Consider the following 21,681-nt stretch of genomic DNA (forward strand, 5'->3'; position numbering starts at 1 on the left):
ACAGATTTTCAGTATTTAATTTGCTCTTATATCAACCAATGCTTCAAATGACTTCCTGGCCAAATCTTATTTTCATTCTCCTTGAGCTCTGACAGACTTCGAAGCCAAAAACTACGCCCTGACTCTAAACATTCTTTCACACTCAGCATCCTCTCTTCTTATATTTCAACTCTGCTGCCCAACTGAAATCCTGTTTTATTCCCTCAGTTCTACCCCACATCTTCTCTGAAGCTGTCTGTAGCCCTCTGTTTTTGACACCATTCTTATCCACTATCTTAAATCTATTCTTAAATAGTTTTAAACACCAGTTTTATGCTGAGGAGCCATTATGCAGCCTTCTCTATTAAATTTCTTACTTCATTTTACCTAGCAATGCTTCTCATACCATTTTCTGATATTCTCGTACAAGCAGAATGTTAAAACTGAGCTTTAAATGAGTGTTACCTCATAGTTTTTTCTGTCACATGGATAGCACTCTCTCTTATTCATGCTATCCTATAATGTTTTCACCCTTGATCCTTTCATTTGGCCAAGTCAGCCTTGCTATAGCTATTATTGCTTCCACTTGGATAATATTTCTAAGAATAATTCTGTCCAGAGTCCCAAAATATGATCAGACCTTTACTACCTATTCCCCAATGGACTTGGCTGCCCTCACCACTTCCTAGCCAAAAAGACTGCCACGTCTTTCTGGCTCACTACTTCAATAGTACAATTAATTCCATTTGTATGTCCCTATGTATAGTCCCTTCTTGTATGAAATTTATATTTTCTACATAAATTCCATTCTCTTTCCTCTAAGACATTTTCATCTCCATTGTATCTATTAGTTTGTCAAACAGTTGACTTTAGTCTGATAATAAAGACTGCACCAGTCACTATTTTTTTGCTTCTTTCTCAAGCATTTTGTGCTTTTCTTGCAGACCCTGTGTGCAGGGAAAAAAGACCCCATCAAATTTCATATCCCTTCAACCTTCTCTTTTAAATTACTTCTCAAATCATGTTCTTCCTAGAATGGCCAAAGAATGGCCATGTCTGACAATGGGTAGAGAACAACAACTTGGACTTCTATTATGTATAATTTTGAGTTAAATCCTAGGCTTGGTGTGGTCATGGAAATTTTGCTACTTCCGTAGATCCAGAGTCCTATTGTTCACATTTTATGGTGACCACCTTTTCTCCAAACACAGTTGTTCAAGTTGCCTTTTTACTATTGCATCATATTTCTCACAAAAATCATGAGTTCCTTGAAAGAGTATGTCTATGCCACACCTTCAGTCTGTTTCTCACATGCCTGAAGCTTGAAAATATCCAAGAAATTAGGAAACAGTTCCACAAGGACTAAATTAATTTTAAATTAAGGCTGTGTTGAAGCTGGTCACAGATACAGTGTAAAATTACAGTACGCATATTAAATTGTGTTTGGCGGTTTGCTTTGTATGAATAATGTCCTTGTGCCAATAGAGATTTATAGTATGCTGTATTATGCTGTATTGTATATTTAATGATTTTACAGAAATTTACAGTAAAAATAAATCTAAACTGCAGCAGTTATTCTTTGAAACTACTTAATTTAATCAGCATGTATAACAGAATGTACTCACTACTGCTTGCTTTAGAGACCATCTGGGCTGTATTTCAGTGTGTTTGCATGAAACCTAGGAAAACTAGAGTCAGCCTTTTCTTTCTACTGTCAGCATTTTACATGTAACTTTGAAAGGTGGTTTGTTTGGTTTCTGTTACATGCCAAGGGAAGGTTAAAAAATAAAACAAACTGGGTTGCAAAGACCATTCTGAATTCTTATTCTAATTGCCATCTTAAATTACCTACGAAAGTACTACAAAAAAGAAACTTATCTAAGAATATGTGAAAGTATACATGAAAATAATTGAATCATTTATAGAACATTTCAGAAAGATTTAGGTCTAGAAATATTTCAGTAGTAAAGTTTTTTCTTTGATAGTCATACACAATTTTAACAATTCAGAAAACTATGCTATGTTTGATATTGCAAACATTGTTAAGGACTACTACTGATACTACATGTTGACTGTAATACTGTCTTTTAAAATGTTCCATGTGCATAGGCACATGTTTCATAACTATTATCTAACTTGAGCTAGCTTTTAAAATACACTGGCAGTTTTACAAATCACAGCAAGAGGCACATTTCTGTCTCTGGAATATGAAGTTATAATACGTTGAAATTTATTTTTGCTCTTTAAGCAACTTCTATGTATGTAAATAAACTCAGTCCTGCAAAGTCATGTCCAGCTGATCAACACTGAGATAAAGTGACATTTAAGAAGAGAAAAACTGGCTGAGATTTTTTTGCCCTTTTGTTTCTCTCCATTGTATTCTGTTACTTTGAACAACACCACAAATAAATGATTCACTTTCACCTTTTACAACTGAAAAAAGGTATTGGAATGTAAAACATTTCTCAGTTGGAATCCCATTCTTGCAAAGATAAGGATGAGCTACTAGGATGCTTTGCCCAAGAAGCTCTCCATCTAATACATATTGTGCTGATTGCAGTTGAAAAACTATGTTTAAGTTACATTTAATAGTGTTAAGGAATTTAATAATTTTATGAACTTTTGAAGCCTAGATACCCCAGTCTTTCTTGTCCAAAGAAAGTTCTCTAAACAGTGCATTGGAAGTTCTCCTAACACATGGTTTGCATCTCCACTGTTTTTCCTTCTAGCTTCCCCACTCAGGCCCTCTACTGATTACTTGCTTTATGACCCTTGGCCAGATGGTTCAAAAAGTCATAATTTTAGAGAAAGCTCTGGGCAGAAATCTTTCTTCTGAATAGGCTTACACAGAAGGAGATTATAACAGCCACTAATTCTGCCAATATTCTTTCTCAAAGGCGCCTAAGAAAAACAGATGCAAGAATCTTTCTAATCTTTAAAAAATTTTCAACTATCTAGAGAAAGAGGATAACACAGAAACAGAAAACCACTATTTTAACTCAAGCAAATGAGAAACCAATTTAAAAGCCACAGCTACTAAAATTATGATTGAAGTCCTCAGCTTTGCAGTTCATAAAGCATTCACATCCTTTTGTCTGAGGATATGCATATTTTTTTTAATACAGGACCCCCTGCATGCACAGTCCCAGCAAATGAAGCAGTAAGATCTGTAGTTGCCTTGCTTGACACAGATGTGTGCCAGGCTGCACACCACTGGAAGCTCAGAGGTTTCAGGAAGAAGGCTGAGCTCTCAGGAATGCACAGTCTACTCATTCACAACCTTGTTAGGGATGACCATGTATTTCTGAAATGCGGGCCAGCAGCTTTTTCTACCAAAACAATGTCTGCTCTTAACTTCTAAAAGAACAAGGATGTCAGAGAGGGATTGTTTTGTTTTTTGAAAGAAAACAGGGCAAGATCTGAGACTACTTTTTCAGGATCTAAATCCAAGTTTTCAAAAAAGTAGATACTGAAATGAATCTGTAGTACCAAAAACCCAGAGTTTAAATGTGTTAATTTTGTAACTTCATAATCAATACAAGACATTTCTAGAGAAGTCAGATATGCAGAATAACAAAGTTTGTGTACCCAGTCCTTTTGTCTAGATCTAAGAGGCAGTAAACAAAAGACTAGTATGAATTAGAACCAAATGTGTTCTCAGTTTAATCTAATTCTGTTCATTAATTAGACCTAGAGAGAGTAAAAAAAAAAAAAAAAAAAAAAAAAGCAGTACCTGTGAAGAAGAAAGTGATGCTGGAAAAAGAACAAATAGCAGATCCATAGAGAGCAAAAAGACACAAACAGCATCTATAGAATAGAAGGTGACCAGTGGGAGGGTGAGGAAAAGGTAAGATTGGAAAAAACGTGTCCAGTAAAATGTCAACTTTTAATTCCCAGGCTTGTCTTTTGAAGATATTGCTAGAAGTCCTTTGTGTGTCACACTGAAGGATGAGACACAACATGGCTGCTGTCATTTCTGACCTTCCTCCATTGCTTCAGAAAGATAATTCTGGATGCAGAACTTGTTTTGTCTCACATAGTTTCTACGGTGACATCTAGTGCATGGGATAAAGTATATTACACTGATTAAGGAAGAGATGTAGGATCTATGGATTTTGATGTTTCTGCTGTGAAAGATACTGTTGTAAAAGATACTGATTGTGGTGGCTTTGGAGATGTGTTTGCCTTCTTAATACATGAAAACATTAAAATTCTGCTAGTTGGCCTAAGAATTTTGCCATTATAGCTCGGTCAAATCTTTCTAGTTTGGTTTTGTTTTCTGGGAATGCCATTTAAAATAGGCCCTTCTTCAGCTCAGTATACTAGGATGGAGAAGGGGTGATGGAGCACTAGAGAAAAGAGTAAGAAAAAAATGCACTGGAACTTTAGAAAATCATTAGTTATTTCCCAGAGACAAAGTTTTCTTCAACTCTTAATCAGCAACTGAAATCTTAATGAAAAAAAAGCCATTGAACATCAGTATAGTTAAATCACTTTTCTAAACAACCTTAAAGCCTCTCCTACAATACAGTCATCCTTTCATCCTTTACATATCCTGGTTTTGGTCTAGTTTTAGTTTGAATATGAAGCTTATTTGATCTTTTATCTCTTGCAATACGTAGTATTTAAAACAAAATTAATAACTTGAGTCTTTCTCACCTGCAGGGATTTATCCACAGATATATGGAACTGATAGAGCTTCAGTAATTCTAACCTGAGGTGTAGACGTGAATCTGTTGTTTATACCTGAATATGCTTGACAGCACCACATTCAAAGTTATCCCACTTCAGCTTTTTTAACGTAAGCCCTTTTGATAAGCTGGAGCAGCTACACGGGAGCAACAGAATCTGTTGCTCTTCACTTGGTAGTTGTAACACTCCAAAAAGTAACCTGTTTTACCTAAAGTGGAAAACGTGACACATTATAAACAAATACTACTAATACCAAAAAAAAAAAAAAAAAAGAAAAAAAAGGCTTTTTAAAACAAGACTTTACAGAACATGCTCCAATAATAAATAACTTGCTTTTCTTCCATTTAGACTTCAGATCTCAATTCTGCCCCTAGTGTTTATTTTCTTACCCATATCTGATATCAGTCTGGGATCTCTTTCAGACTAAACTGATGGGCCATTATTCCTGCAGGATTAAGCCCCGCTACAGCAGACATGCCTGTTAAGTACACAAAGTGATATTAAACTCCTCAATATTTTTGATTACATGACAAATTTTAGATACACACACTGATTTTTACTCTGTTGCAATTGTTTTATAAATTGAAGTTGATGATTGTTAATAACACTTTCCTGCCTCATTTTGCATTATAACTTCAGCAAATACTATGTCTGTGTTATAGGGGAAAAATAAAGGAAAGAAGAAAAAACAGTAAACTGAGTGGTTATTTACATCAGTAGAGAAAAAAACACCACCAATAATATCATAGAATCACAGAATCATAGAAGGGTTTGGGCTAGAAGGGACCTTAAAGATCATCTAGTTCCAAACCCCCTGCCATGGGCAGGGACACCTTCCACTAGACCAGGTTGCTCAAAGCCCCGTCCAACCTGGCCTTGGACACTTCCAGGGAGGGGGCAACCACAGCTTCTCTGGGCAACATGTGCCAGTGTCTCACCACCCTCACAGTAAAGAATTTCTTCCTTAGATCTAATCTAAATCTTCTCTTTTCCAATTTAAAACCATCAACCCTTGTCCTGTCACAATACTCCCTGATAAAGAGTCCCTCCCCATCTTTTCTGTAGCCCCCTTTAAGGCCACTATAAGGTCTCCCTGGAGCCTTCTCTTCTCTGGGCTGAACAACCCCAACTCTCTCAGACTGTCTGCATAAGGGAGATGCTCCAGGCCCCCTGATCATCTTCATGACCTCCTCTGGACTCTCTTGAGCATGTCCATGTCCTTCTTATATTGTGGGCTGCAGAACTGGACACAGCACTGCAGGTGGGGTCACATGAGAGCAGAGTAGAGGGGGAGAATCACCTCCCTCGACCTGTTGGCCACACTTCTCTTGATGCAGCCCAGGATACTGTTGGCTTTCTGGGCTGCAAGCACACATTGCTGGCTCATATTCAGTTTTCCATCCACTGCTAACCCCAAGTCCTTCTCCGCAGGGCTGCTCTCAATCCACGCATCGACTAGCCTGTATTTGTGCTTGGGATTGCATCAACCCATGTGCAGGACCCTGCACTAGGCTCTGCTGAACTTCATGAGGTTTGAACGGGCCCAGCTCTCAAGGTCCCTATCAAGGCCTATCAAGGTCCCTCTGGATGGAACATCCCTTCCCTCCAGCATGTTGACCGCACCACACAGCTTGGTGTCATCAGCAAACTTGCTGATTGTGCACTCAATCCCACTGTCCATGTCTCCAACAAAGATGTTAAACAGCACTGGTCCCAACACCGACCCCTGAGGAACAGCAATCATTACTAGGTCTCCACATGGATATTGAGCCGTTGACTGCAACTGTTTCAGTGTGACCATCCAGTCAATTCCTCACCCACTAAGTGGTCCATCCATCAAATCCATGTTCCTCCAATTCAGAGACAAGGATGTCATGTGGGACAGTGTCAAAAGCTTTGCAGAAGTCCAAGTAGATGACATCAGTTGCTCTCCTCTTATCCACCAATGCTGTAACCCCATTGTAGAAGGCCACCAAGTTTGTCAGACCCCTAGTGAAGCCATGTTGGCTGTCACCAATCACCTCCTTATTTTCCATGTGCCCTAGCACTGTTTCCAGGAGGATCCGCTCCATGATCCTGCCAGGCACAGAGGTGAGACTGACTGGTCTGTAGTTCGCTAGGTCATGCTTTTAGCCCTTTTAAAAATGGCAGTTGTGCTTCCCCTTTTCCAGTCAGTGGAAATTTCACTGGACTGCCACAACTTCTCAAATATGATGGATAGTGGCTTAGCCACTTCTGCCAGTTCCCTCAGGACCCGTGGATGCATCTCATCACGTCCCATGGACTTGTGCACCTTCAGATTCCTTAGATGGTCTTGAACCTGATCTCCTACAGTGGGCAGTTCTTCATTCTCCCAGTCACCGCCTTTGCCTACTGTATCTTGGGTGGTGTGGCTGGAGCACTTGCTGGTGAAGACTGAGGCAAAGAAGTCATCAGCTTTCTCCATGTCCTGGGTAACCAGGTCTCCCATTTCCTTCTGGAAATGGCCCACATTTTCCCTAGTCTTCCTTTTATCACTGATGTACCTATAGAAGCTTTTCTTGTCGCCCTTGACATCCCTGGCCAGATGTAGTTCTATCAGAGCTTTGGCCTTCCTAACCTGATCCCTGACTGCTCAATTTCTCCATATTCCTCCCAGTCTACCTGTCCTTGCTTCCACCCTCTGAAGGCTTCCTTTTTATATCTGAGTTTGTCCAGATGCAACTTGGTCATTCATGAAGGCCTCCTGGAGTTTTTGCCTGACTTCCTCTTTGTTGGAATGCATAGCTCCTGAGCTTGGAGAAGAGGAACCTTGAATACCAACCAGCTTTCTTGAGCCTCTTTTCCTTCCAGCACTTTATCCCATGCTACTGTGCAAAGCAGATGCCTGAAGAGGCCAAAGTCTGTTCTCCTGAAGTTTGCTGTTCACCCTACTCGCTGCCCTAAGGATCTTGAACTCAATCATTTCATGGTCACTGCAGCCAAGGCTGCTCTTGAGCTTTATACTCCCCACCATCCCCTCCTTGTTGTGAGAATAAGGTCCAGCATAACACCTCTCCTTGTTGGCTACTCTATCACTTGGGTAAGAAAGTTACCATCAACACATTCCACAATCCACATCATGGGCTACTTATGCCCTGCTGTGTGGTCCTTCCAACAGCTATCACAGTGGCTGAAGTCCCTCATGAGGACCAGGGCTTGTGAACGTGAAGCTGCTCCTATCTGTCTATAGAGGGCCTCATCCACTTGATCTTCCTGGTCAGGTGGTCTGTAGCAGGCTCCCACTATAATGTTTCCTGGCCCTGCTCTCCCTTTAATTCTGACCCATAAATTGGTGAGCTCCTCATCCATCCCCAGGCAGAGCTCCATGCACTCCACCTAGTCATTAACATAGAGGGTGACACCCTCTCCTTGCCTCCCCTGTCTGCCCTTCCTGTATCCTTCCATTGCAACACTCCAGTCATAGGAGCCATCCCACCACATCTCGGTGATGCCAGTAAAATTGCAGCCCTGCAAGTATGTGCACGTCTCTAGCTTCTCTTGTTTATTCCCCATGCTACGTGCATTTGCATAGAGTCATTTAAATTGGGTCCTCGATGAAGTTGACTCACTGGCTGGAGTGGCTGGAATTCCTTTGTGCTGCTCTTCAGGTGCTCTCCTGCTGACCTGTGATCCCTCTCCAGGCTCTGGGCATCTATTGCTGGCACTGGCACCAAACTGGTAGGAGTGGGATGGACTGAGGTTCCCCTCCCCTTGCAACTTTAGTTTAAAACCCTCTTCACCAGCTTGGCAAGCCAAAGATGCTCCTCCTCTTCTCTGACAGATAAACTCCATCAGCCCCCACTAGACCAGGCTTCTCAAAGTCAGTCCCATGGTGTAAGTAGCCGAAGACCTGGCTGTGGAACCTGTCCCATAACCATCTGTTTATTTGACATATTTGACTGGCAATTTTTCTCCCTCCAACAGTTTTTTTTCTCCTTTCCAGTCTTTGCCCCATATTTTTCTGCCACATAGCCAAATCAAAGGTGGATATTAAAGCTATAAAAGTTAATTCTCTGACTCCTCTGAATTTCTGCAGTTCCTTATTTCTTAATTTGCATCTCTCAGTCCACAAGTATTACAATGCTACTGTGCAACCCAATATTTGTAGATGAAAAATAATATCAGACTATTTTGAATTTTAACTTAAACAGATATTGACAAAGCCTAAGCAACTAACTAGTTTATTAGAAATACACAAAATATAGGTGAGATTTTTTTAATCTTACTGCCAAGTATGAAAATCAAAGATTTTTCCATAAATGTGAAGAAAGTGCTATGAACAAAGTGTTATGCTATTAATGGTAAATCAAATTGTAGTGCTATTACGTATACTTAGTGACACAACAAACAGAAAGAAGGTAACCAAAGCAGGCAATTTGTTAGCCAGAAATTCCAAAAACATGACAGAAATTCTGCAATGACTTCAGTTACAGAATAGGAATAGATAACAGCTATAATGAAAACAATTATTTAGGTTATATTTAAAATTTACTGAAGAAAAAAAAATCCCTTTCCTTAAGTATGTTGAGCCATAATGTCTTTCTAACAGGATACTCATACTTCACTTTCCTAAGCTATTCACTATAAATGCAAAAATGATGATGCTGAACTAAAGTTAGGATAAGAGCTGTAGGACTTTAAATGCAGATGCCTAAGGTGGCTTTACATTGTTACCACAAACTGCTTTACATTGCTTTACATTATTACCATAACTCCTAAAGCTGCTATTTTGAGGGAAGTGACTTTGTCTGTAAACCTGAAGAGCTGGCATGAACAAGCTCACATCTTACTGAAACAGTGTGTACTTGGAAGCAGTTTTACTCTTACCTTTTATAGTAACATAACATTTAACAGTGAATTAAATGTTCCAGGATCAAAAAGATATATTGTACTGAAAGGAAATGTTACCTAAACCATTTAGAAGTATCATATGAGATAATGTTTACAATGAATTCCTAATAACATCCATTTATTTCTCTTTATCAAAGTTAAGAAGCTGGCATACTGCAGCTCCATCAGACAGTTCTGCACTGTAATAAATAATTTTCACTGACATTCTCTGCTTTTTATCCTCCTTCATTTAAACTTATATTAGCTATTATAAACTATAATCAAAATGACAAATTAATTCAAAATGAATGGTCTGAATTATGTAATATCTTCTTGGTCAAAGATCAACTATTCCTTTGAAAGGGTGAAGAGAGCGCAAATTTAGCAAATCTCTCTCTCAGCGGAAAGAGAGAGCACAGCTTTTCCAGGATTGTCTGCTGCTTTCCTTGCATCTTAAATCAGTCCCATTATACAGCTGGGAAATCTACATCTTGAAAGAATATCAGGGAAAAAGAGGCTGTCAAGTTTTGCATGCTAATAGCAGCCTGGGTGAATCTCTTATACTAACACCTAACAACTTTCTACTCTGAACTCCAGAAGAAAGAGTAGGCCATTGTGAAGAGCAGTCTGGGTCACACTTCCACTCTGTGCTGTGAAGTAGAATTTTAGATAAATAAAGTTTTCAGGGTGTGACTGTCTAAGCCGCATTATCCTGCCCTGCCAATCTCTGAAAAGTTATTACCAGTCTCACAGACTAAAGTATTTTCTTTAAAGCTCCTAGAGTCCAGGTGTTAGATGAAAGTCTCAAACTGCATCTTAAGAAAGCTCATGGCTTTTCTGGTTTTGGGAAATCCTTTAGATTTAACCACTTGAGGACAAGGAAAAAGAAGACTTTTTAAACAAACACTTGTGGTTCTCCAAGGCATAATTAAAGGCAGTTGGAGTTGACAATACTGTAATATAATCAAGCAGAATACGATATAGTCCAGTAGAAAACTGTGATCAGTTTATTTTAATGGAGAAGAAATGGAGTAAACCCTTCTTGATTTGGAGGCTACCATGGACCACCTGAGCCCTGGATCAAGGACCTCTCCAGATAAGTATTTTGTTCCCTCATATTCTGCTCCAGGGAGCAGGAAAGGTTGGCATCATGGACACTAGCCGTGTCAAGCGAGCTAGTCCCAGTTCACCACCTGGAAGGATTCCTGGGCCATTTTATTCACTGTGTAGATACAACCAAGCAAAAATCAGGGCCCTCACATGGCACTTACTAAAATACCAGCCCAGCACCTTCTGATAGCATCAAGATATGTGAAAAAGAGCTTTCACATCAAAATTTTACAGAAACATACAGTTTTTGACACTCAGCATAGGTAAGACAATCATATCATGGTATGATTATGTGTTTAACAGACACTACCTAGATTACTACATATTTCTATTTAAATTTTATATGGATTTGCAGGCTAACACTTGGTGTATTTTGGAGTCCAGAGTGAAAAGTATGCACAGCATAATTAAAATTTTATATCTTTTTATGATATGCTAACAGGGATAGCCAAGCAGGAAGAACTATGACAGTGAAACTTAAGCCCTTGGTGGATCACAGAGGCATCTGTTTCTCTGCATGTGAGAATGAAATTTTGCATGTATCTTGAAACAGATTTTTAATGAGATCTCACTACATTTTGCTATTGGCCCCAAGTATAAATGAGTATACCATCTGTATCATTAATATTCTTATCTATAAACAATAAATATTGTTTTGACATTAAAATGTGCTTGTGTTTGCACATTTAAAACCACGCTGGCTAGAATTCCTTCTGTTTTCTATGATCCTGAGCAGAGTTTATCAGAAAACAGGACTACTATGTATTTTTCATGCAAAATTCAGATAAGCCTCAAAATATGCCATGTTCCAATACACTGTACTGTGTCACGTGGGATAGAGCTTAAACAGAGACTGTGGCCAAGAGGAAACATGGAACAAATAGTTTGCAATTTACATGCTCATTAAGACTGCATGATTCCCTTATTAAGGGAACCATCTGGATGCTGGGATTAATGTTAAGAAATTACATTAATATCTTTTTTTTTTCCTTTCTATTTGAAATAGAAAATACATGCAAAAATCAGTATTTTGTTTCAGAAGGTTGACATGATTAACCATACACACTAGTATGATGTAAACTTCTTCCTGATTCTCAGGTGCCAATGACGCTTCTGTTCAGGAACGCAACACTTCCAGATATCTCACAGCAAATCCATGGGAGTGTTTTCCTTAAGATAGTGTTTAGAAGTAACTTAATTTTCTCCTCTGCCACCAGTAAAAGCCCAACTTAGTGGATTTTACTTCTACTGTTTTACAGACATACCCTAGTTTTCAAATTATTCATTTTCTAACTGTTCAGTCCCCGGTTCAGTGAAGCACAAATGATGTTGAAACATTTGGTTTGGCTTCCAAAGCATGATATAAAACAGATGAACTTTGTTGCTTAAAACAGCTGACTTCTCTGCTTTTCCCATTTAATGTCTGCATGACCGTATTTCCATTCTCTTTTTATTTTACTATTAAGAGGAGCAAAAAGCAAGGAAAAATTATGCAATTAGATGGTTACCCAGAAGTTGAAACATGTTTCACACACTTAGGAAACCCAAGTAAATGTAAGATAATATCCACACCTATTAGAATCATAGGAATTAGGGTCTGAGCAGCAGATCCTGCTCCATCTGCAACATTTTAATTCACAGTTACAAGTTCCATGTATTTCCATGTATTACCACATTTCATTTTATCAGAACAAAAACAGAACTTTAAACTGAACAGAAGAGACTAGAGTGTTTGTAATTTGAAACAAAACTAACCACAAAACAGCCAGCTTTGATGTACTGTTCCTTAGGCATGCATTCCCCTTTACAAAGGACAAAAGCTTCAGCCATCCATCTATCATCCTTGTGCTCTGTACACCTAAAATGGTCATATAGAGAAGCAGAGAATGCACCATTTAAGAAACTGGCAAACTCTGGAGCATGAACTCCCTGTGTTTTTTCTGTGGGTAAGAAGCTTCTCACAGCAGATCTGATGTGGGCCAAATATAAATCCTGACAAAGCAAGTGTAAAGAAAGTAATTGAGGAGTGTCAACCTGCCCAAGTGCTTTTGTTTGGTGCTAGTACTTCTGTAGCAGCTTGTAACAAGGGCTGCAGGTGCATAGTCCTGTCTGGAAAGAGCCTGGGGAAGGAAAAGGTGCCTTCAGATGAAGTATCATGAGGACACTGAAATATCTGTTGCGACTGGCTTCCCAGCAGCTGCACATGAAGCTGGATGCACAAGGGTATAACTCATAGGGTATATTAGAATAATACAAAAGTAGCTTGAGCTGGAGTTATTTTTTATTTTTATTTTTGGTATTTGTCTTTTTGCTTCACCTACATCCGTTATAATCAAGAAAATATGAGGCCTCCCATTCTCTATCTGGAGGCAATTATATCCCATTTAAGTAGTTTTGCTTTCTTCCATTTTAGGTTACTTCACTAGCTAAGTAACTTCAGCTAGTGTTAACAGTTTATCTGATCCTACTTGGGAGAGACGATAGATATTCTTAGGCTTTGCTCTCATTTGTTCTGCTGTGTCATTTTGTTTTTACAACTTCAACAGAAATTTGTACCAAAGCCTGTGAAAGCTAAGCCACTAAAGAGCTGAGTATTGACTGGAAATGTTGCAAAGGTAAAATAAATAAAGGAAAGCTGAGTTCATGTGGACAAACAATAATGTCGGTACTGTGTATTCAGCTTCTTCCTGGAAAACTTCTGACAGTTTGTTCACTTAATGTAGGATATATACACACACACACGTGTGTGTGTATGTGCATACTGTATATATAATACACACATATATAATGACCAACTGTATGAGTATGTTGATTGGCAGCATCTGTCTCCTGCTGCTGAGAACCCTGATTTCTGTGGTTGCTTGGATTCTGGGCAGCTTGCCTGAAAGACTTTCTAACCTTCTGACAAGTCAGGAAACCAGAAGAAAAGAGGCTATTAAAAAACCTAAATCACATTTTACATTTCATTATCTTAAAGAAAAGAATGTTCTTCACATAGAAAAATGTGCAAAAGTGGCTATTCATCACAAGGGATTTTTTTTTTCTTTTGGAAATGCAAAATTTCCAGTGAGATTGAAATTCTACCCGCTGCAAAGACCCCTGTTGCCTTCACTCAATCCTGTGTCCTTGTAAACTTCTCTCAGAGGAAGGAGAACAGGCAGACATGGAACAAGAGAAAAAGCACGTAATAATGGAAGTAAAACTATTCCAACAGGGTTAAAAACAGAATATCTAGTCTGACTGGTACAGACATTAAGCAGGTATTTAATGGAATGGGAGGTTATTGATCATGACTCAAAATCAGTTAATCAGCTAATCTATTAAACTACATCAGAAAACAGATAGAGGACAATAATGGAAATATTGTAATGGAAATGTTATTAAAATTATATTTCCATGAGAATAGGAATATTGTAATTCATCTAGACTGTGTGTCCTCATCAGAAGTTCTGGATTTGCTTCTAGTCACTCTGCATTAGAAGGAGCATTTAAATAGGAAGACGTGTTAAGAGATCTGCAATATGAATGATACGGACACTAAATTTTTCCATGTGAAAAGAGGCACTGAAAATATACATTAGTTAGAAAGCTGATGAGCAAGAGTGGTACACAAATATATAAACCAACATCTAACCCTTTAGCAACATAAGGTCGCAATACTACTTAAAATATTCCAAGGCAAAAGACAGCAGAATGAAGAAAGTCCTGCACATCACAGAGAGTTCACCTGTGGAAGTGTATGTCAAAAGATACTGCTGAAGCCAAAAATTCAGCAACTTTTTTATTAAAAAATGATCAAAATTTGGTGTGAATAAGTAAAATACCCAAGCAATACATACAGTAAGGAGAGTTTTGGAGTACTCATGCATAAGGAACTAATGAAGATGTTAAGGAAATTCCCCCTCAAGGAAGATTATACTGTAACCAACAAGTTTCATACAGTTCTCTCTCAAATGTCTGCTGCTGGCTGTTGTCACAGACCTGATTAGATGGCATGGACCACACCTGTGATGAAATATAACAACGCTCCTACGGATGACACCAGACTGGTGTGCCAGACCTTTCTAGGTGAGCAGAAGTCTCTCCCTTTTTGTGCCTCTTCATCTCCTTTTGTCTTTTTTGCCTCACGAAGAAAGGTGCATTAGAGCCTCAAATTACCTTTTAGCATACTGAAGAAGTTTTTAATTAACATTCACATGTGGCTTTCACAGAGACAACTGAAACATGAAATGACCTGTAGATATTAGTGGTTTCTGGGACTCAGAAATAAATGTTATTTATTAGTTCCAATAAGAAATTCCATTTTTTCAATTTCTTTTGCAATTAGAAAAGTTATTCAGATCCACAATGGACATAAACATATTCTGCAGTGGCATAAAATAAACATTGGTAAGTTACCCCCATACCATTTTTCTTCTTGTTTAATGCAGTATCTAGAAATTAATTACAACATTTTGACCTGGTACATGCTGAACTAGTGTCAGCTTGTTCTTGATGTATTCGGTATCAGATTGAATGATAGATCTATTTATAGTGCTCCTAGAATTTGTTATACATCAGGGAATTGCAAGTCAGATAGTCCTGACATTAACATAAATATCCATGGACATCTACAATTTGTAAATCAAACTGAGTATTTCCTGGTGTTTATGGCTAGTGTAATCTTTTTCTGCATCTAAAGGGATGCTAATATATGCTCCCAACCTAATCTGGAAGGCCAGCTTTGCATGGGGATTGTTTCAGCCACAAACAGCAAAGCCCAACCATTTATTTATTGTAAACCATAGCAACATTAGTCATCATAATTTACTTCACTGTGTGTAAAAGCACATTTCCTGATGGTTATTCATACATGGCTTAGGCTGTTAGAATGTACTTAAGCATAAATTGGAAAAAAACTTGTTGATAAAATACCTACAGATATACTTCAGTTTTCTGGTTATTTCACACTAACTACATAACTTCCAAGGCAGTAGCAAGAACAGCAAAATCTGACAGAATAAGCACTCTGGTAATGCTAGTCCAAATCAGCAATAAGAAACACTGACAGACTCAATCTGTCCCACTGTGATAGACTCACTCAACTTATTTGTGTGAATCAACTATGTCTGAGAATTTTAAGCAAAACCTGAAACTTCTGGTTTTTTCTTGGTGTTGGGGACCTATGGACTGGGACTTGACTTGCTGAAGTTTTAGGAAATGTTGTACAGACTTTTTATATTTAGTCATTATCAGGGACTCTCTAGGCCGTTTTGTCAAGGATGTAAATCTGCAGCAATACCAAGAGTCAAGTATGATTCACTTGCACCTGCTTTCCTATTGCTACTTAACCTGACTAGCAATATGCCTTGCTATTTTGCCACTTTTCCTAAGATTTCAAATTAACATAACCAAATGTCTGAATTGCGAATGATGATAATTTGGCATGCAGATCTGTCTAAAATAAGTCTGACTGAGACTCAAAACATAATTTAATGGTGACAGGGCATACTCTGAATTACAGAATTTCTGAGCTGAATATGAAATCAACTGTGTGACTCATCACGTTCACTAGAAAAGTCCACACTTATGCATTCAAATATTTTATTTCCCAGACAATGTTGAATGACTAGTCAAAAAGAACCAAACTAGTTCCAGTGTTCTGGGACTCTAAACTCTAACAAATAAAATAATAAAATTTAATCTGGTTTTTATTCTCATTTCATTACAAGGCTTATAAGAAAAAAAAATATTACACTCTGCTCCCTAAGAAAGCTTTGACATCATTAAGAAATCCCCTTAGAGAGGGATTCCTGAAAATTGCTGTTTGAGAGAAAGATTCTACTTTCCAGCCCTGCTCTGGAGAGTTTAGTGGCTTGGAGTACAATTATCTGGCAGGAGGGAATCTGCCTCCTTATGTACAAATGCCGTGAGCACCTGGCTGCAGAAGTAGTGCTGGCAATAGCTTCAGACACATGACCATTCCTCTTGTCCAGGGACATATGCCAGATGGCAGCCAAAGAAGAAAAACAGAAAGAAAGCAGAGGAAGGAACAAAAGAAGCTCACATAAAATAACAAAGAACCTTTCTTTCTCTTTCACATGAAGATATAGGCTTCATGATTACTGTCTCACGAAGTGTATCTTCATAGTTAACAAAATGAAGATACAGTTCTGACACTGCAATAATTTAACAAACTTATTAATTCTTTGATTATTCAATTTAATGCATATTATTGTCAGTGTCATTTCTCCATAACACTCTTTACTTAGGAGCTTACAATCTCTACAAAATTGTCTTCACAAACAGGTTTACTCAGCAGATTTTCACTCCAGAGTTATTCACAAATCCTTCTTTGTGTAAAAAGACTTAATGAACAGCCAGATAATCGGGGCAGATCCTGCTGCCTCTGGAGAATCTTCTAAGTGGTCCTGAGGACCTGTCATTAGGTCAGTGGGAGGTGTAAGTGTTTAGCATCTATCAGGATTTAGTGTCTTATAACATGTCCTTATTCATACATTTCAGTTATGTGCAGGACATTTTGATAGGTGCTTTAGTTCTTCATCCATGCACGATGAGATTTAGAGGTCATGAAGAAGGCTGCTGTCTCCGTCCATTCTTCAGAGGTCTTGGGAGGCTCTAAAGTGTAACTGTGCTACTATTAGGACTCAGTTTTTACAGTCACATCTAGTGGTATTTTCCTGAGCAAAGCTAAATGCAGCAGGAAACATGATTCCTGTCTGCATTTCAGGAAATGAGGTATGCTTCAGTTCAGAGAGACTCAAGGCTTTGAAAAGAAAGGGGAAAAAAAAAAAAAAAAAAAAAAGAGAAAGGAAAAGAGGTGAGCTTCTCTGTGAGTTCTGGAAATATAATAAAGATTTAAAAATATTTTGTTTGTATTGGACTAGAAGAATGTTCGTCTGCCAGAGAGCAGAATGGGCACACCTCCCTACAAAACTAAACAACCCTTCTCCTTCTCCAGCCTGCAAAAATATACTGAAATTGTGAAATGATTTGGTGGTCTCCTGAGTTTCCTCATCTGTGAAGTACCCACTCCTGGCCTTGGTTCTACATCTAATGCTGTGAATACTTGCACTTCTGGTGTATAGTGAATCGTAAGTGAATCTCTACCAGTTTTTTTGGTCTGCTTTCCTGTTTTTGCTCAGTGCAATTTGCTGAGGCTTTAACCTATGGTTTATTTGATGGGAAGGGCAGAGGAGGAGGAACTCTAAGTGACTGCACTGCATTCCAGCTCTTCCTAGAAAAACTGCATTGTCTCAAGGCATATTTTTTTCCTACTCTGGGAAAGCTTGCGTTAGTCTGGCTCTTCCACCACCTTCTGAAAGATGCAAATCCCAGCACTTGCTGATCAGCAGAGAAACTCAAAACACTATTGACTATAAGGGGACATCAACGTATCACAGAATCTCCCAGAAATGAAATATGTAAATTAAAACATAATGGTCCATTTAATTAACAGATTCTGAGTATCCCACTATGGTTTTTGCCCAAAACGTAGCAAAAGAAATGTTAAAATCATGGCCAACTTCACAATTTAAATTAAGATTATGAAGTAGAATAGAACAGCATGGTTTGCTAAACAATGTTCATCATGGAAAGCCTGGATGGTACTATCAGGTATTCAGTTTTAGAAACCAAAGCCCCTTGACATCAGATAGTTGAGTGACGTGAGCAGAGCTGTCAGTTGACATAAACAAGGTTATTAAATTACACGGGGATCGAGTACAGTAAAATTTTGTAGTAGATTTCTAAATATAACCTACAGTGAGAATGGAGCCATGGCAGTGACATGGTAATATGCACATTAAGGATTTGTAATCCTCTTCTCAGTCAAAACTTAAATAGTAACAACAAAAATGGTTCACATTCAATAACGCAGCTATGACCCAGTTTTTATAAAATGATCTTCAACCTCAAGTTAATTCTTTAAAGCTCCTGAAAACAAAGATATAACACTTTCTGTATGGCAAGACAAAATTCATTCACACCTCTGGACTTTAGAGAAGAGTTCCTTGCTTTTTATTTTTATTAACAACTTTTAAGATTATTTTCACTTTGTTAGATTGAAAAATTAGACAATGTGCTATATTTACATAAGTAAAACATCAGAATAATCAGATCCCATATTAACATGCTACTTGAAATATTTATCTTTTTGCTTCTGAAACATTGATAAAAGTTTGCAAGAGAAACATGAGTAGCTTTATTCAAGAAAAAAAAAAATCCGTTATAAGAAGACTGTCTTAAGAGAATCTCAGCTAAATTATATGATCTAGTTTTGAACTTTTAGAAACTATCATAGATACCATCTTTTTATTCTCTATTCAAATCCCTTTATCTATTATTATTATTATTTGTTATAAAAACAGCTCCCTCTGTATGAACAACCTCACTTTTGCAAAAGAAAACATAGAGAAGTTGGACTGTACCTAGCCAGGTTTTTTTTACAGTATTCATAGATAGTGACTGCTATCCTATATAAAGTATTTATCTTATGCATTTGATATTGTACACGTGCAAATAAATGTGACTGTTGCATCAATTAATGTTAAAAAGTTATCATTAAAATGACATATAGTTAGTTCTTCAATGTGTTATATACAAATGGGAGGATCTTAAGAATTTTATACTTGAAAATTTACATTTCATCTATTAGATAAAACCAAGGAGGTTGGAAAACAAGTATTGGTTCAATTGCAGAAAGCAGTATGATAAATAATGGAAAGCGTACTTTGCTATTGTTATTTTTAAATAACAGCTAGGAAAAAACAGAATCTGCATGGTTTTCTCATTGGTTATACTTATAAAATGGTGATCACAAAAATATTTAGCAAACATGTTTTTCTGGTTATACAAAAGCCCCTCAACTATAAATATTAATTCAGACTTGGTATGCTGTATCAGTGTGTCATATCTATAACTATGTTTACTTATAATAAGTAAAGCTAATATTTAGAATTAAAATTTTTATAGGAACACTGACACAAATGTTAATCTACTTTTTCCCTGACTTGGAGTGCAAAAAAGATGCAAAATTATTATTTACTTGAAAAGTGCAGTTTCACAAACTTCCATGATCATTTACTCATAATATTTTCCAATCACACAGAAAAAATTACTATTTTCTTGATATACATGTTCAGCAAAGCCTTTATGAGCTCGAGAGTCACAATTAATACAAGACATTTCCTAATTGTTATATACTATAATCCTATAGAAGTATAAAAGAAGAGCCACAGTTGCAACTATTATCCCCGTCAATTACACCGTATGTCACTAGAAGAGATACCTGTAGGACTTCAAAAAGCGAAATCTCATCTTATTTCTTGAAGACGGATGAGGGATATAGGCTCCAAAAGGATCCCACAGAAAGGCCATTGGCAAAGTTAATTCTAAAATCGTCTAAAAAATATATCCTTGAGGGGAAGCAGGATAGTTGTGCTGGAGGTGCCCCGCACTAATCATGAAGCACTTGTAACTGTGTAAGGGAACGTCCTTTTGCTATGGTATGCTTTGGCAGAGATGTGGCTGGCTGAGAGCACAGGCTAGAAGGGATAACTGGGATTTCCTGCTGCATGAGACTTGCCCTTTGCATGAACGTTTCTTATATTCAGGGCTCTTATCACATTATTCAAGTGAGAATTCTTACCATAAACCTTTGGATAGTTATAGCAGCCACTAAAGAGGACAGACCCATAGAACTAAGGCAGACCAGAAATAGCTAGTGCTCTGATTATTCACTACTGCCTAAAGGGCTTCAAACTCTTAACAGTCTGTTGAATGTATTTTTAATATGGATTATATTTGAACAGTCTGTTTTGGCTGGCATCAGACAACTAAGGAGTAAGCACAAAAAAACCCCACACCCGCAAATAAAACCCCACCAAAATCTGCTACATTCCCCAGTGTGTCCCCCCCAGCACAATAAGGAACTAGTAACCAGGGAGTAAAACTGATATTGAAAACCTGCAAACCCCTCAATTGCCTCTTTGTTTAATTCTTAACTCTCTTCAAGTGTGTCTTCCTTCCTCACAGTTTCTAAAGAGAATCAATTTATAACATTAAGTAGCTCTTCTGAAAGGGCTTAATAATCTATGAGAGATCAGCCACTCTAAGAAGCTACATCTCAGACTGGTAGATAATTTTCAGGCCTCTTGGCAGCTTTTCTCAAAGACATTGCTACCTGTACTGAATTACTTTCAGTGACTTTGAGAATTGAACTCAGTTCCCTGCTACCTGAGGTCATTGCAGTTTGGTGTCTTTTGCTGTTTTGGTTTTGTTGTTGTTGTTGTTGTTGTTGTTTTTAATTTTTATTTTTAATTTCAGCCTAGTGCTAGTAGTGTTGAAGGTAAATAATAGCCTACAATTCAATTCTGACACCAACTAAGGTCATGCCAGGGAGGCCACCATTATTTCCTCTACCAACTCTGAATGTGGCTATGATCTCCCAGCACTGGTAAGCAGAGAATTCTCTAATTCAGGTGATCTTTGAAACAAAGCTAACCCAGATATTTTTATTCGTAAGAAAGGAGATGGAGGAGAAATTGAGTATTCACCCTGAGCAAAGTTAAAAATTAAAATTTAGGATTACTCAGGTCTGAACTGGCAAAGGTCATAGAAATAGAAAAAAAAATTCCAGGGAATAAATTATGTCTACCAATCAACTATCCAGTGAAATGTACTATTTTAATGGTAAAGGGTACAATGAGAAACTATACCCTTCAGAAAAATTATACTATAACTGGGTACACTTCGCTCTTTCGAGGAACTATTTTTCCTCTGTTACACTGACAAATGCACTGCAGAGTCAGCTGACAATAAATCTCTTCACACCATGAAATAAGTTGTGAGATCCATAGGTGAAATCACTGTTTCCAGGCCAAAACTCACATTATTTTTGAGCAGTTTAAAGAACATACCATATAATTAAATCATAATAATATAGCATCTAGTTTCCACCGGAATAGAGTTGTGATCATTCCAACAATGGTTAGTAAGGTGCTCTCTGGGTATCATAAGTTATACTCTTCTTCACAATCATGTATCATT

General features: G+C 37.7%; 1 protein-coding gene across 4 annotated transcripts in view; it reads right to left on the reverse strand.

The window, feature by feature from the left end:
* PDE4D (phosphodiesterase 4D) overlaps positions 1–21,681 on the reverse strand; it is a 421,789-nt gene that overhangs the window by 165,474 nt on the left and 234,634 nt on the right. The window contains exon 1 of one of the 4 annotated variants that reach the window (XM_074855372.1): positions 19,922–20,144. The exons of the other annotated variants lie outside the window; for them this stretch is intronic. Coding sequence (XP_074711473.1) covers positions 19,922–20,010 — 89 coding nt within the window. The 5' untranslated portion in view covers positions 20,011–20,144. Of the gene's footprint in view, positions 1–19,921; positions 20,145–21,681 lie in introns of those variants that run through there. 4 annotated transcript variants of the gene reach the window in all.

The sequence above is a fragment of the Strix uralensis genome, chromosome Z (genome assembly GCF_047716275.1).
Source record: "Strix uralensis isolate ZFMK-TIS-50842 chromosome Z, bStrUra1, whole genome shotgun sequence".
NCBI lineage: Eukaryota > Metazoa > Chordata > Aves > Strigiformes > Strigidae > Strix > Strix uralensis.